The following is a 15,478-nucleotide window of genomic DNA, read 5'->3' as shown; positions in this document are numbered from 1 at the left end:
TAAGGCTGAATAATATTCCATTGTGTGTTTGTAAATGTTGAGACTTTTTGAAAATCTTATTTCTTTTGTAAAGCAAGTAATTATCACCAATGATTGTAGTCTTTTGTTTGTTTTTAGTAAATTTGAATCTCCATCTATCATATTTGCTTGAGATAGGATGTGTTCATTTTATATTTATAGAAATGATACTGAACATATGTCCAGATTACAAATAATAGAAATTTTACTTGGATAATTTAGTGTTTAAATTGAATAGCTCACACTATTTTCTTTCCCACTTTAACCAACTATTTTGGTATATACCTTTTTTTTAATTGCTTTATTTTAAATCATTACCACTAAATTATAGTAGTTAACTTTATGTTTATAGTATTTTCTAGATAATTATAGAGTCACATTGAGTTTTTTTTCCTTCTGTCTTTGAGTGCCTAATATGGGCTTTGTATGCAAAATAAATGCTATTGGCTTAGCTGTTAAAAGGAGGCAGAAAGGCTTAAATCTGTAACTAGGATTTCCTTTGGCTTTTAAACAAAAACAGAAAAAGAAGAACTGTTATGGTACTGAGAAAATGGCATGTAGTAGTTTTCTTTCTGCTTTTGCTAAATTTTTCTTAATGAAAACGAGAAGATAAGCTAACTCTTTGTGTTACATAGTCATCATTTGGAAATAACATAGGAATGTTGACTTGGCTGAATTTGTTGACATGAGTGAGAATCACACTGTACCTTCTAGGCTGTTGAAGGGAAATGCTGTCTTGCTCTTTGGGCCAGGTAATGCTGCTCACCCACTTCAGTTGAGCATGTTATCTTTTTTTCAGTTGTGGGGTTGGATTTTCACTGACCGATGCACATTTTTTTTTCTTATACCTTTTATAACTTGTAAGATAGCTAGTGGATGTTAGTGAAATTGCCTGTGGTGAAGAAACAGGGCAAAAAAGCCTATTACCCCACTCTGATGGCATTTACTTAGCTTCGTTAGCATTTGACACTAATCAGTTGCTTATTTAGCTATACATATTAAATATTATGTAAAACTCTGTAGAAACTGATTATGGAGAAGCCCTTATGGCTGAAAAGAAGCTGCAAATTCTGAGCCACTATTGTAATTTGACCTTAAAAAATGAATGCTCTATTGATTGTTTTCACAGCATAGTACATACACATAGTGTACTTGGCCTCTAGCCTTTTCCTGGCATCCAGTTTTCCTCTGTCCCTCTATACATCTTGATATAGTTTGGTAGTAATAAGTGAATTCTTATAAAGCATAGTTGAGCTATTCTTTGTTATCAAAATTCATATACTCAAAATCTGCTACCCTAAGTAGAATCCCATTGGAAGAATAACTGGCAAGTGCTCAGTTTTCTAAATTGTAGTAGAAGTCTGATGAACCATTTTTTCTGTGTAGTTTCGGTTGTCTTTTAGGGTTGAAATGACTTTATTTCTTTGAGTATTAATGTGTTTAAAGGAAAAGTTCCATCTCTAGCTACTTGAAATGTAATCATGACAAGTCTGAGTGCTTATTGTCTGCTGGCATGTTTGTGAACATGAATTTAAAATAATGATTGTACCAATCACTATTAATATAGTATGGAGGTTCCTCAAGAAATTAAAAAAGGGTCTTTCATTGATCCAGCAATCCCAGTTCTTGGTATATATCTGAAGGAAACAAAATGGTTGTTTTAAAGAGATATCTGTACTCCCATGTTCATTGCAGCATTATTCATAATATTCAAAGTATATAAAAACCTAAGTGTTGATGGATGGATGAATAAAGAAAATTATACACACAATGTGTGCACACGTGTACACACACACACACAGACACACACACACACAAATGAAGTATTATTCAGCCATCAAAAAGAAAGCAATACTGTCAGTTGAAACAACTGCATGAACCATGGCATGAACAAACAATGGGTGAAGCTAGAGGGCATTGTGCTAGGTGAAATAAGCCAGACAGAGAAAGACAGATACTGCATCATATCACTTATATGTGGAATCTCAAAAATAAAAAAGGGAAACACATAGAAACAGGGAGTAGAAAAGTGGTTTCCCGGGGCTAGCAGGAGGTCAAATAGGGAGAGGCTGGTAAAAGTTACAGATGTTCAGTTATAAGACCTGAGAATCTAATGTATAACATAGACTATAGTTGGTAACACTGTAGTGTGTAACTGAAATTTGCCAAGAGAGTAGAACTTAAATGTTCTCAAAAGCAACAACAGAAGGTAAATATGTGAGGTGATGTATGTGTTAATTAACTCAAGGGGGAAACTCTTTTACAGTGTGTTTGTGTATCAAATCATCACATTGTACATTAGAAATATTTTACATTTTATTTATCAATTTATACCACAGTAAAGCTGGAAAAAATTTTAATATTGCAAAGAATATTTTTTAAGTAGTAAAATAATAAAATTTAAAAATTAAATAAAGGTTCTACTGACCTGATCTTTCTGTGACTTAGAAGGAGGTAGCTTTACTCTGAGAGCTTGGGGATGTTAGCATGATGTTGGCCTCCCCGCCCCAGCTGAGTGTCTCCAAAATTACAGCAGTCTGAATTGTGCTAATTGATTTTGGTGCCTTTGTTTTTCTAGCCATAGAAATGTTTTCTAAAACTCCCCTGTCAGAAGGATGAAACTGCTAGGTGACAGGGTATGTTCCACCTCTCAGTTCCTCATCTAGTCAGGATTCCTTGGCATTGTACTTCAGATGACCTGTAGGCTCACTTTGGGACCACGGAGTTACTGCCCCGGTTTGAGAATGGGTTAGCGTAGCATGAAGGTATGAGGGCATCTGATCACTCTAGGAATGGAGGGAATTTCACATTGATGGAGGCTACGTGGGGCATATAGTAGCTGAAATTAGAGTTTGTTATGTGTCAGGTACTGTTCTAGCCCTGCTGCACACATTCTCTTAATGCCTTACCACCCTAGGCATCGCCCTGTGAAATAACTTTCTTCCATTGACAGCTGAGGCATGGAGTGGCCACATTACGTAATACCACTGTTGGCCCTGGCGTCTGGAATTTGAGTCCAGCAGTCTGACTCTTTGGCTACTAAGCTTTTTTACAATTGCTTAGAAATTCTGATTTTAGGTAATTTACATATGTAGGTAATAACTGAATTTTGAACCAAGGCCTTACTGATTAACTGCAGCCTGTTCTCTAATCCCCAGAAATATTTGGACCTTTTCATTAGGCCTTATTAAATGGTCTCAAGAGGAAGTTTTTTTCATTTTTCTTCTAGAATAGGTGTGCACATTGTTTTGTTCTTTTGTTCATTCAGCAAATGCTAATTGAGTGTTATGTCTCAGATACCATGTTAGAGGCTGAAAATAAGGTATAATTGTATCTAGTGATAAATATAATGTTAGAGAAATGTATTAGGTGTCCATCATTTTAGGCCATATTTGATGAATATCAATTTGGCAGTTAGAAAATATTTGGAATTGTGACACGTTCCTTTTTTCTTTCTTTACTTCTTTTTTCCCCTAGGCATTATCTACCCTGGACGCCATCACTCTGATGTACCCTTTCTTTTACCGGCCCATGTTTGAAGTGATAGAAGACGGTTGGCATTCTTTCCTCCCTGAGCAAGAGTTTGAACTCTACTCTTCAGCTGTGAGTAACTTTTGAGAGAATTAATGGGTAATGAGAAATAACCCAGCACTTGACTGGTGAAAATGATCGCTTCCTTTTGACAAGTAAAAGAAGTATCTATTAGCTATTAGTGCTGCAGCCTCTGCCATTCAAAGATTCACATAATTGTTCTCAGTGCTACAGCTTAAGTAATTTTCCTTCTAGTAGATTTGCTGATAAAGCGTTAAGATCTCCATAAAGATAGTCCTGACCTGTTTTAATTTGGGGGTGTTTTAAAAGTGTCCCATAGAAGCAGTTTTATATATAGTAATTAGGTTCTGAGCCATCCCCCCAAAAGTCTGTTGAACTCACTGTGTACCCCGGAGAGCATTGGAAAACCATGTATATCGATTTCTTTCTGTGGGATAGTTTTTGTGATTTCATAATTTGGGTTACTAAGACCGGTGTACTTCTCCTTTGTCTTTGGACATGGGGTATCTGTTTTGGTGGATTCCAGTGTTCTCCTCTCGATGGTTGTTCAATAATTGTGATTTCAGTGCTCTCTCAGGAGGACAGCGCGTGTCCTCTTACTGTGCCATCTTGAACCAATCTCTGAGTGGGATTTTACTTACAAAGTTTTTTTGCTTGAACCAAAAGAGCAACATTTGTGTCTTGCATTGAGTGTATCTTCCCCTTCACTCTTGGCTGGCCCGAATGTACAGATACCTGAAAAAAGAAATGGGCTGTGTCTCATTAAGAAAGAACCTAGAGCTGTCCAGTAAGTAGATGCTTTTGGTCTTCAAAAAAAAAAACTTTTTAACTTTTTTAAACTATACCTCTGTAAATGGGTCCTGAGAGGATCAAGAAGTAGGGACCAGGTGCCATGTAATAAAGACGTCCATAGCAGCAAAGTGAAAAAGGAAGGGGAATTTTATATTCTTATATATAGAGCATTTTTATACAGCTTGTGGATAGCTACCTGTATTTACATTTATTTTCAAGGTCTTTATAGCATTAAAAACTGCATAGTAAACGTTCTCAAATGCATGATGCTTTTCTTTCATATCAATTAACTACTACCTGATGGCTAACTTAGAGGAATCCTTATTACTTCCTAGGTGGAAAACAGCAGTCCGAATTTGATCAGGAAGGGAGGTATCTGTATGATTTTCCTGGTTATCCAAAAAAATATCAGTGTAAATTATTCATCTTGTAGTTAGATGCCAGAAGTGAATCGCTCGCAGTCTACATTCAGCAAGCCAACGTTCAGATCAGTCTCCTATTCTGTTCAGAAATCCTGTGTGCTGACAACATCCATGGTGTGATTGTCCAGCTTCCGCTTGCAGCCTCGAGTGCGAGAGGGTTTGCAGTGTCACACAGTGTCCCAGTAGGTTACCATCCTGATACTGAGCTGACGTCCCTGCACTTAGACCCCGTGTTTCTGATGTGGCCTGTGGTGCTCAGGTTGTCTTATTCCTCTACTGTAAATCGTTCTTCAAATTAAGAAGTTTTATGTCCCCGCTAAGTTTTATTTTCTATAGATTAAATATGAGTATTTACTTCAGCCTTTTCTCATACCACTGAACTCAGGGCCACACCCTGTCTTGATTGGTTTTCTCGGCAAGACCTTCAGTTTGTCACTGATGCTCATAAAATATAGTACTGGTAATATTTTAGTGTAGATTGGAACTATGACTGATACTTTAAGGTAGCCCAAAGTTGCATTGGCCTCTTTCAGAATTAAATTACTAATGAAGGCACAGAGGAAATGACATTATTAGATTTGTGTTAGAGCAAATCAATTCTGATGCAAAATGCTGAGAAACTGCTTAGGAGGCTACTGAAATAATGATTGGATCAATAACAGAGGGGCTATAGTGCAGAAAGTTTTCAGGAAGTGGAATTAAAAGGAGTTGGTGACCCACTCATTGGATGTGAGAGGTAAAACAGGCAGTGGCATCTAGGTTTTACTACTGAGATGGGAAAGATAGAAAGAGAAATGTGTGTGACAGGGAATGAGTTGAGTTCAGTTTTGAAGATGACAAATTCAAAGGGCCTGTGTGGTGCACATCATTGAATATGTATAAGAGATAGTTTAGAGCTTGAGAGATCTGTGTTAAAAATGAAAAATTGAGAGTCATCAGTGTATACATTGTGTACATTGTGAGAACCATAGGCAGAAGTTGAGATTACTGAGGGAAAACATCTAATGTCAGTGGGGGCCAAGGATTAACCATGTAAGGACAAGTGGAGGAAAAAGCCAAGGGAAGATCAAGTTTCAAGTAGGAAGGGGTCACCAGTGTGAAAGCTTCTTTTCATTGTTTATTGTCTCCTGAGCTAGAATACAAGCTGCTGGACTACAAACTGTAGGAGGCTGGGAACCATATGTCATTCTTGTTCCCTACTGCATTCATAGTACATGGTTTGCAAGCAGTAGATAATTGTCAAGTCAATAAATATAGGAATGTGTGCATTTATGCAGGACGGGACAAAGGTATGATAAGTCTATCTGTATATCACTGAAATCCTCCATCAGGTAGACATATCACTTCATCAGTATTCCCTGAGGAAGGTTTTTTGATCATCTAAAAAACTTTCTGAATAATATTAGCCAGTCCCTACTTCTCTGTTATATCCAAAAGAGATATGTGGTATTGAGAAGACAGAGTACTCAAACTATCTCTCAAATTATTTACATTGCATCCCAGATATTAATGTTGACTGCTTGACTTTCTGGGACTTTGTTTCCACGTCTACGAAATCAAAGTGTTGGACGAATGATCTGTAAGAGTTCCTCCCCTTTTAACATACTTTTATTCTAGGATATAATAAAATACTGTTTCAGATACTTTGCTGAAATACACATATACAGTATATATCTGTACTTCCCCAATCTACCACTTTAGAAGTTATATGCAAAAAAGACGATGATAAGGTAATGGTTGAGTAGCCCCTATCTGACAAGATCTCTTGCAGATATCAGTGACAAACTATGAATAAAATAGAAAAACTTGAAGCTCTGGTGAGTGAACAGAAAGCAGCGTATTTTAGAGGGAGGGGAGGAAAAACTTAGGGGAAGTGAATGGAAGAGTAAATTTCCTTTTTGGGGGGGCCTTGTCCTGAAGTCAGCACAGTTAATGGCCTTGATGGTGCCGGACAGCTATCGTTCAAATGGAAAGCCCACTTCTGGTGGGGGGAACCAGGGGAAGGGCTTGGGGAACCAGAGAGCCAGAAGAAGAGAACCTTGGTTCTGTTTGTAATCCTGAATCTCTGGCTGACTCTTGAACCATTGCTTGGGGCAGACTAGGGGCAGTCAGAACTAAGATCTGAGTTGCTGTGCATCTCAGATGTTACAAAGTTTGTGGCTTGTCTGAACAAGCTAATTCCTTGTAAAACACTCTTCAAAGGTGTTTAATGGAATGCAGATTTTCTGCAACATAAAATTCACAGTGAATATAGGATATAATCCAAAGTTGAGTCAGGATATTATGACCCATTCTCAAGAAGAAGAGACTATCAAAAAAAGAAAAGACAGTCAACAAGTGCCAGTCCCAAGATGCCTCAGATGTTGAAATGTTTGATCATTCAAGGTCTTTAGAGCAGCTGTTTAAGTTGCTCGATTTTCCATAAAGGTAAATATATTTCAAAGGAGAGACAAGACAGGAAATCTTACCAGAGAAACAGAAATGCTAAAAAGAGTCAAATGAACCTCTCAGCATTTTTTGAAAATATATATCTGAAATAAAATATTCACTTGGTTAAATAGCAGAGAGGAGATGACAGGACAGAATCAGTGAAATTGAAGCTAGAGCCGTGGAAATTATTTGGAGAAGTAAAGGAGATGAGAAATTATGGAAAAAAGAGCCTCAGAAACCTGTGGAACAGAATGGCTAGTATATGTGTAATGACAGATCCAGGAGAGAATAGACAATAGGTAGGAAAAATATTTAAAGAACTCATGTTCAGAAGCTAAAAATTTGGTCAATTTTATAAGTTCAAAAAGTTCAGCAAGCCCCAAACAGGATGAGTATGAGAAAAATCATGCTAGGCACATCATAGTCAAATTGCCAAAGAGCAATGGTCAAATGAAGATCTTGAAAGTTGCCAGTTAAAAACAACACATTACATACAGAGATAATTCAGGTGACTATGAACTATTCATCAGAATTTATGGAGACTAGATGATAAAACTTTTATATTTTAAATTTTATTTATTTTTAAAGAATTTATTTAGCTGTGTCGGGTCTTAGTTGTGGCACGCAGTGTCTTTATTGCATCGTGTGCAGTCTTTTGCTGTGGTCCACGGGCTCAAAGCATGTGGGCTAAGTAGTTGCAGTGGTCCGGTTTAGTTGCTCTGCAACTTCTTCCCTGACCAGGGATCAAACCCTTGACCCCTGTGTCATCGCAAGGCAGATTCTTAACCACTGGACCATCTGGGAAATCCCAACAAAACTTTTATTAAAAAGTGCTGATAGGTAAAAAACCTATCAGCCCTGAATTCTGTATCTGGTGAAAATATCTCCCAAGGAAGAAGGTGAGACAACATTTTCAGATAAAAAGAAACTAAGAACTTGTCACTAAGAGGCTTTCACTATAAGAAATGTTAAAAGAAGTTATTCAGACTAAAGGGAAGTAATACCAGAGGGAAACCTGAATATTCAAAATAATTGAAGAATATTGGAAATGGTATAATTAAATATAACAAGCTATTTTTTCTTTTTAATGTCTTTAAAATATGTAAGACTGTTTAAAACAAAAACTACAGCATTGCCTTTGTGGTGTTTATGGTGTGTGTAGACATGTTACACATGGAAACTATGTCATTAAAAATGGGTGTGGGGTGGCTGAATGGATACATTAGACCTATACAGTTTCAGGGTTTTTACATATTATGTAACATGGGCTAATGTTTAAGTTAACAGTATATATTATAATCCCTGGAGCTGAGTTTCTCAAACTTGGCACTGTTGACCTTTGGGCTGTATAATTCTTTGTTGTGAGAAGCTGTCCTGTGCATTGTAGGGTGTTTGGCAGTATCCCTGGTCTACCACTAGATGTCAGCAGTGGTCTTCTCCAACCCCCAATTGTCTCCACTCATTAACAAATGTTCCCCTGAGGCAAAATCACCCCTAGTTGAGAACCATCGTCCTTGTCACTTCAGTTCAGTAAAAGTAATCATAGAGTCAATTCAATTCTTTGGCTCAGTCGTGTCTGACTCTTTGCGACCCCATGGGTTGCAGCACGCCAGGCTTCCCTGTCCATCACCAACTCCCGGCGCTTGCTCAAACTCGTGTCCATCGAGTCTGTGATGCAATCCAACCATCTCATCCTCTGTCGTTCCCTTCTCCTCCTACCTTCAGTCTTTCCTAGCATCAGGGTCTTTTCCAGTGAGTCGGCTCGTTGCATCAGGTGTCCTAAGTATTGGCGTTTCAGCTTCAGCATCGGTCCTTCTGGTGAATATTCAGGGTTTATTTCCTTTAGGATTGACTGATTTGATCTCCTTGCAGTCCAGTGAACTCTCAAGAGTCTTCTCACAGTTCAAGAGCATCAATTCTGATTCTCAGCTTTCTTTATGGTCCAACTCTCACATCCATACATGACTACTGGAAAAACCATAGCTTTGACTAGACAGACTTTTGTTGGCAAAGTAATGTCCCTGATTTTTAATATGCTGTCTAGGTTGGTCATAGCTTTTCATCCAAGGAGCAAGTGTCATTTAATTTCATGGCGGCAGTCACCATCTACAGAGATTTTGGAGCCCAAGAAAATAAAGTCTGTCACTGTTTCCATTGTTTCCCCACCTGTTTGCCATGAAGTGATGGGACCAGATGCCATGATCTTTGTTTTCTGAATGTTGAGTTTTTAAGCCAGCTTTTTCACTCTCCTCTTTTCACTTTCATCAAGAGGAACTTTAGTTCTTCTTCGCTTTCTGTCATAAGGGTGGTGGCATCTGCATATCTGAGGTTATTGATATTTCTCCTGGCAGTCTTGATTCCAGCTTGTGCTTCATCCAGCCTGGCATTTTGCATAATGTACTCTGCATATAATTTAAATAAACAGGGTGACAATATATAGCCTTGACATACTCCTTGCCCAACCTTGAACCACTCTGTTGTTCCATGTCCAGTTCTAACTGTTGCTTCTTGACCTGTATACAGATTTCTCAGGAGGCGGGAAAGGTGGTCTGAGCAATCACTTAAAAATGTTAAGAGATATGATTTAAAGTTAATATATTAAAATGCAGTTCTAAAAAGTAATTCAAAAGAAAGTGGGAAAGAAGAAATAGCAATAAAAAAATGAAGGGGCAGACATAATAAATGCTAGACTAAAATCCAGCAGTATCAATATTTAGCATTACTGAGCTTAACACCCCAATTAAAACACAGAGATTGTCAGAATGAATTAAAGGAAAAAAGCAAGGGAGTTCCCTGGTAGCCTACTAGTTAAGATTCCAGGCTTTCACTGCTGAGGGCCTGGGTTCAATCCCTGGTTAGAGAACTGAGATTCTGCAAGCCGTTGATGCAGCTGAAAAAAGAAAAAGTAAGGTTCAAATATATGCTGTCTACAGAGATGCATTTTGTGTTCTTATTTTTAAATAATTCTTACTGGAGTATAGGTTCTCTACAATGTTGTGTTAGTTTCTACTGTACAACAAAGTGCATCGGCTGTTCTTGTACATGTATCCCCTTTTCTGGATGGCCTTCCCATTTATGTCACCGTAGAGCACTGAGTAAGGTTCCCTGAGCTATGCAGTAGGTTCCCATTAGTTATCTGTTTTCTACATAGTATCAGTAGTGTGTATGTGTCAATCCCAATCCCCCAGTTCATCCTACCCCTCATTCTCCTCTTAGTGTCCAATGACCCAGTTTCATTCCTTTTTATAGCTGAGTAATATTCCATTGTATATATGTACCACATTTTTTTTCCAGCTTGTCCTATTTTTATTTGGAGGCTGTATTCAGAAGGGCCTAACTAGATAACTTTTGCTGTGAGTTATAAACTCTAGAGAGCCTGTTGTTATAAAGACAACTCATATTTTCTTTTCTTTTTTAAGATGGTAGTTTTATTTGTTTATTTGCACATTCTTTTTTTTTAACTTAAAAATTAATTTTAATTGGAGGATAATTGCTTTACAATATTGTGTTGGTTTCTGCTATACAACAACACAAATCAGGCATAAGTGTGTATATATATCCCCTCCCTCTTGAGCCTCTCTCACACTCACTTCCCCACCATCCCACCCCTCTAGGTTGTCACAGAGCACGTGTCACACAGGGCCAGGCTTGGCTCCCTGTGTTTTATAGCAGCTTCCCATTAGCTGTTTTTGCACATAGTGGTATGTATATATCAGTGCTACTCTCTCGATTCATCCCACCTTCTTCCTCCTCTGTATCCACAAGACTATCTATGTTCCTATTCCTGCCCTGCAAATTAGTTCATCAGTGCCATTTTTCTAGATGCCATATATATACATTAACATACTACAGTTGTTTTCTCTTTCCACATAACAGGCTCGAAGTTCATCCACTTTGTTTCAGCTGATTCAAATTCATTCCTTTTAATGCCTAATATTCCATTGTGTACATATATATATATATATATACCACAATGTCTTTATCCATTTACCTGTCAATGGACATCTAAGTGGCTGGTGACTGTAAATGTGTGCAGTGAACATTGGGGTACACATGTCTTGAGTTATGGTTTTCTCAGGGTATATGCCCAGTAGTGGGATTACTGGGTCATATGGTAGTTTTACTCCTAGTTTTTAAAGGAATTTCCATACTGTCTCTGTAGCAGTTGTACCCACTGATAGTGCCAGAGGGTTCCCTTTTCTCCACATCTTCTCCAGCATTTATAGTTCATAGATTTTTTTGTTGATGGCCATTCTGACTGATGCAAGGTTGATAACCTCACTGTAGTTTTGATTTGCATTTGTCTAATAATGAGCAATGTTGAGCATCTTTTCATGTTTGTTGGCCATCTGTATGTCTTTGTTAGAGGAATGTTTGTTTAGATCTTCTGCCTATTTTTTGATTGGTTTGTTTGTTTTTCTGATATTGAGCTGCATGTATATTTTAGGGATTAATGTTTGTTGGTTGCTTTGTTTGCAATTATTTTCTCCCATTCTGAGGGTTGTCTCTTTACATTGTTTATAGTTTCTTTTGCTGTGCAGAAGCTTTTAAATTTAATTAGGTCCCATATGCTTATTTTTGTTTTTGTTTCCTTTACTCTAGGGAGTGGGTCATATCACATCTTCTTTATCCATTCCTTTGTTGATGAACATTTAGGTTGCTTCCATGTCCTGACTGTTGTAAATGGTGCTTCAGTGAATATTGGGGTACATATGTCTTTTTTAAAAAATTAATGATTTTTGGCTGTGCTGGGTCTTTGTTGTTGCATGTGGGCTCTCTCTAGTTGTGGTGAGTGCCAGCTACTCTTCAGTTGCAGTGTTGTGGTGAGTTCAGTTGTGGTGAGTGCCAGCTACTCTTCAGTTGCAGTGTGTGGATTTCTCGTTGCAGTAGCTTCCCTTGCTGTGGCCCACAGGCTCCAGGGCACAGGGGCTTCAGTAGATGTGGCACGTGGGTTTAGTTGCCCTTTGGCATCTGGAGTCTTCCCAGACTGGGGGTCAAATCTGTGCCCCCTGCATTGGTAAGCAGATTCTTCACCACTGGATCACTAGGGAAGTCCTATGTGTGTCTTTTTGAATTATGGTTTTCTCTGGATAAGTACCAGAGAAAGAAGTAAGTGGGATTTCTGGGTCATATGGTAGTTTTTTTTAGTTTTTTAAGGAACCTTCACGTTGTTCTCCGTAGCAGCTGTACCAGTTTTTATTTCCAGCAACAGTGCAAGAGGGTTTCCTTTTCTCCACATCCTCATCATCATTTATAGATGTTGGCTATTCTGATAAGTATGAGGTAATATCTCACTGTAGTTTGGATTTGTATTTCTCTGATAATTAGTGATGTTGAGTATCTTTTCATGTGTTTGTTGGCCATCTGTATGTCTTCTTTGGAGGAAGCTGTTTAGGTCTTCTGCCCATTTTTTGATTGGGTTGTTTATTTTTTTTTTTATATTGAGCTGCATTTGTAAATATTTTCTCCTACTCTGAGGGCTCTTTTCATCTTGTTCATGGTTTCCATTTCTGTGCAAAAACTTCCAAGTTTCACTAGGTCTCATTTGTTTACTTTTGTTTTTATTTTCATTACCATAAGAGATGAATCCAAAAAGATATTGCTGCAAATTATGTCAGAGAGTGTTGTGCCTGTATTTTCCTTTAAGAATTTTATAGTGTCTGACCTTACATTAAGGTCTTTGATCCATTTTGAGTTTATTTTTGTAAATGGTATTAGGTAGTGTTCTTATTTCATTCTTTTACATGCAGCTGTCCAGTTTTTCCAGCACCACTTTTTGAAGAGGCTGTTTTTTCTCCATTGTATAATCTTGCCTCTTTTGTCATAAATCAGGTGACCAGATGCACATGGGTTTATCTCTGGGCTTTCTGTCTCTGGAATTCCATTGGTTTATATTTCTGTTTTTGTGCCAGGACCATACCCTGTTGATTACTGTAACTTTGTAGTATAGACTGATGTCAGGAAGCCTGATTCCTCCAGCTCCATTTTTCTTTCTCAAGATTGCTTTGGCTATTCAGGATCTTTTGTGTTTCCATACAAATTGTAAAACTTTCTGTTCTAGTTCTGTGAAAAATGCCATTGGTAATTTGATAGGAATTGCAATGAATCTTTAGATTGCTTTGGGTAGTATAGTCAATTTAAAAATATTGATTCTTCCAGTCTTAAGAACATGGTATATATATCTCTCCGTTTGTGTCACCTTTGATTTCTTTCATTAATATCTTATAGTTTTCTGCATATGGGTGTTTTGCTTCCTTAGGTAGGTTATTCCTAGGTATTTTATTCTTTTTGTTACAATGTTAACTGGGATTATTTCCTTAATTTCTCTTTCTGATCTTTTAGTGTATAGAAATGCAAGAGCTTCTTGTGTATTAATTTTATATCCTGCAACTTTACTAAATTCATTGCTTAGCTCGAGTAGTTTTCTGGTGGTCTCTTTAGGATTTTCTATGTATAGTGTCATGTCTTCTGCAAACAGTGACAGTTTACTTGTTCTTTTCCAATTTTTATTTCTTTTATTTTTCTTCTCTGATTGCTGTGGCTAGGACTTCCAACACTATGTTGAAAAACAGTGGCGAGAGTGGACACTCTTGTTCCTGATCTTAGAGGAAATGCTTTCAGTTTTCACCATTGAGAATAATATTTGTTGTGGGTTTGTCACATATGCCCTTTATTATGTTGACATAGGTCTCTCTATGCCCACTTTCTGAAGGGTTTTTTTTTTTTTAATCATAAATAGGTGTTGAATTTTGTTAAAAGACTTTTCTGCATCTGTTGGGATGATTGTGTGGTTTTTATTCTTCTGTTTGTTAATATGGTGTATCACATTGTTTGATATATTGAAGAATCCTTGCATCCCTAGGATAAATCCCACTTAATCATGGTGTATATTCCTTTTAATGTGTTGTTGGGTTTGGTTTGCTAGTATTTTGTTGAAGATTTTTGCATCTATGTTCATCAGTGATTTTGGCCTGTAATTTTCTCTCTTTGTCTGGTTTTGGTGTCAGGTGGCCTTGTAGAATGAATTTGGGAGTGTTCCTCCCTCTGCAGTTTTTTGGAAAAGGTGCATTTAGAATATAAAGAGACAGATTGAAAATAAATGGGTGGAGAAAATTTGCCATGAAAATAATGAGTATAAAAAAGAAGTTGCTTTATTAATTTCAGATTAAAATGAAAAACTTAAGGACACAGAATATTATGAAATAAAGAGATCATTCCATAAGGATAAAATTGATCAGGATAATATAATGATATATATTTTTATAGCCTAAACTGATGAAAATAAAGAAAGTTCTGTGGTCATAGTAGATTGTTTAAACCGCCCTCTCAGCAAGTAACAGAACTTGCTGAGACAAAACTACAAACAAAACTAAAACAAAACTACAAACGAGTAGAAAGAGAATCTGAACAGCACTATCTGATATTCACTGACTACTACTCCCGACTTCTGCAGAATAAACAGTATGCAAGAACACATAGTATTATCCAAGAGAGAACATATGCTGGGCTGTTAAATAAATTTCAAAGGATTGAAACCATACAGAATATAATCTCCGACCACAGAGGAATTATATTAGAAATCAGTTAGCACTGGTGGCTCAGATGATAAAAGAATCTGCCTGCAATGCAGGAGACCTGGGTTTGATCCTGGGTTGGAAAGATCTCCTGGTGAAGGGAATGGCAACCCACTTCAGTATTCTTGCCTGGAGAATTCCGTGGACAGAGAAGCCTGGCGAGCTACAGTCCATGGGGTCACAGAGTCAGACACAACTGAGTGACTAACACACAAGGTATTGAGGAATACCCAGGGTATTTCTAGATTAAAGGAAATACTTGTAAATAGTCTGTAAATCAGAATGGAAATTAGGAAATATTTTTAGCTGAATGATAGTATCAAAATTTGTAGAATACAGCTAAAGCAGTGTTTAGAGAGACGCGATGTTAAAGCACTTATGTGAAATAGGAAAAAAGGTCTAATAAATTCACCAACTTAAGCTCCAGCTTAAGAAACTAGGGGAAAAGATGAGCAAAGTAACTTGAAAGAATGAAATAATAAAAAATAAGAGCAGAAATCAATAAAATAACTAGAACTAGTACGTAGCAAGATTGCTTGGTATAAGTGTTCAAAAACTGATTAGTGACATGACTGAGTGACTCAGCACTGCACAGCACAATCTTAAAATGAATAGAACACTAAGTAAGAAAATTAACAAAAGGGCAGGATCTGTACAGTGAGAAACACAAAACATTGCTGAGAGAAGTTA

General features: G+C 37.3%; 1 protein-coding gene across 3 annotated transcripts in view; it reads left to right on the top strand.

The window, feature by feature from the left end:
* MTMR9 (myotubularin related protein 9) overlaps positions 1-15,478 on the top strand; it is a 73,731-nt gene that overhangs the window by 40,426 nt on the left and 17,827 nt on the right. For all 3 annotated transcript variants that reach the window (XM_081495610.1, XM_081495599.1, XM_081495603.1), the window contains exon 5: positions 3,496-3,621. In XM_081495610.1, the coding sequence (XP_081351736.1) occupies positions 3,496-3,621 (126 nt within the window). The remainder of the gene's footprint in view (positions 1-3,495; positions 3,622-15,478) is intronic.

The sequence above is a fragment of the Giraffa tippelskirchi genome, chromosome 1 (assembly GCF_054371585.1).
Source record: "Giraffa tippelskirchi isolate mGirTip1 chromosome 1, T2T-mGirTip1v1.2.pri, whole genome shotgun sequence".
Lineage (NCBI taxonomy): Eukaryota > Metazoa > Chordata > Mammalia > Artiodactyla > Giraffidae > Giraffa > Giraffa tippelskirchi.
The sequence above is the reverse complement of the archived record's forward strand: the minus strand, read 5'-3'. Positions and strand labels throughout refer to the sequence as shown.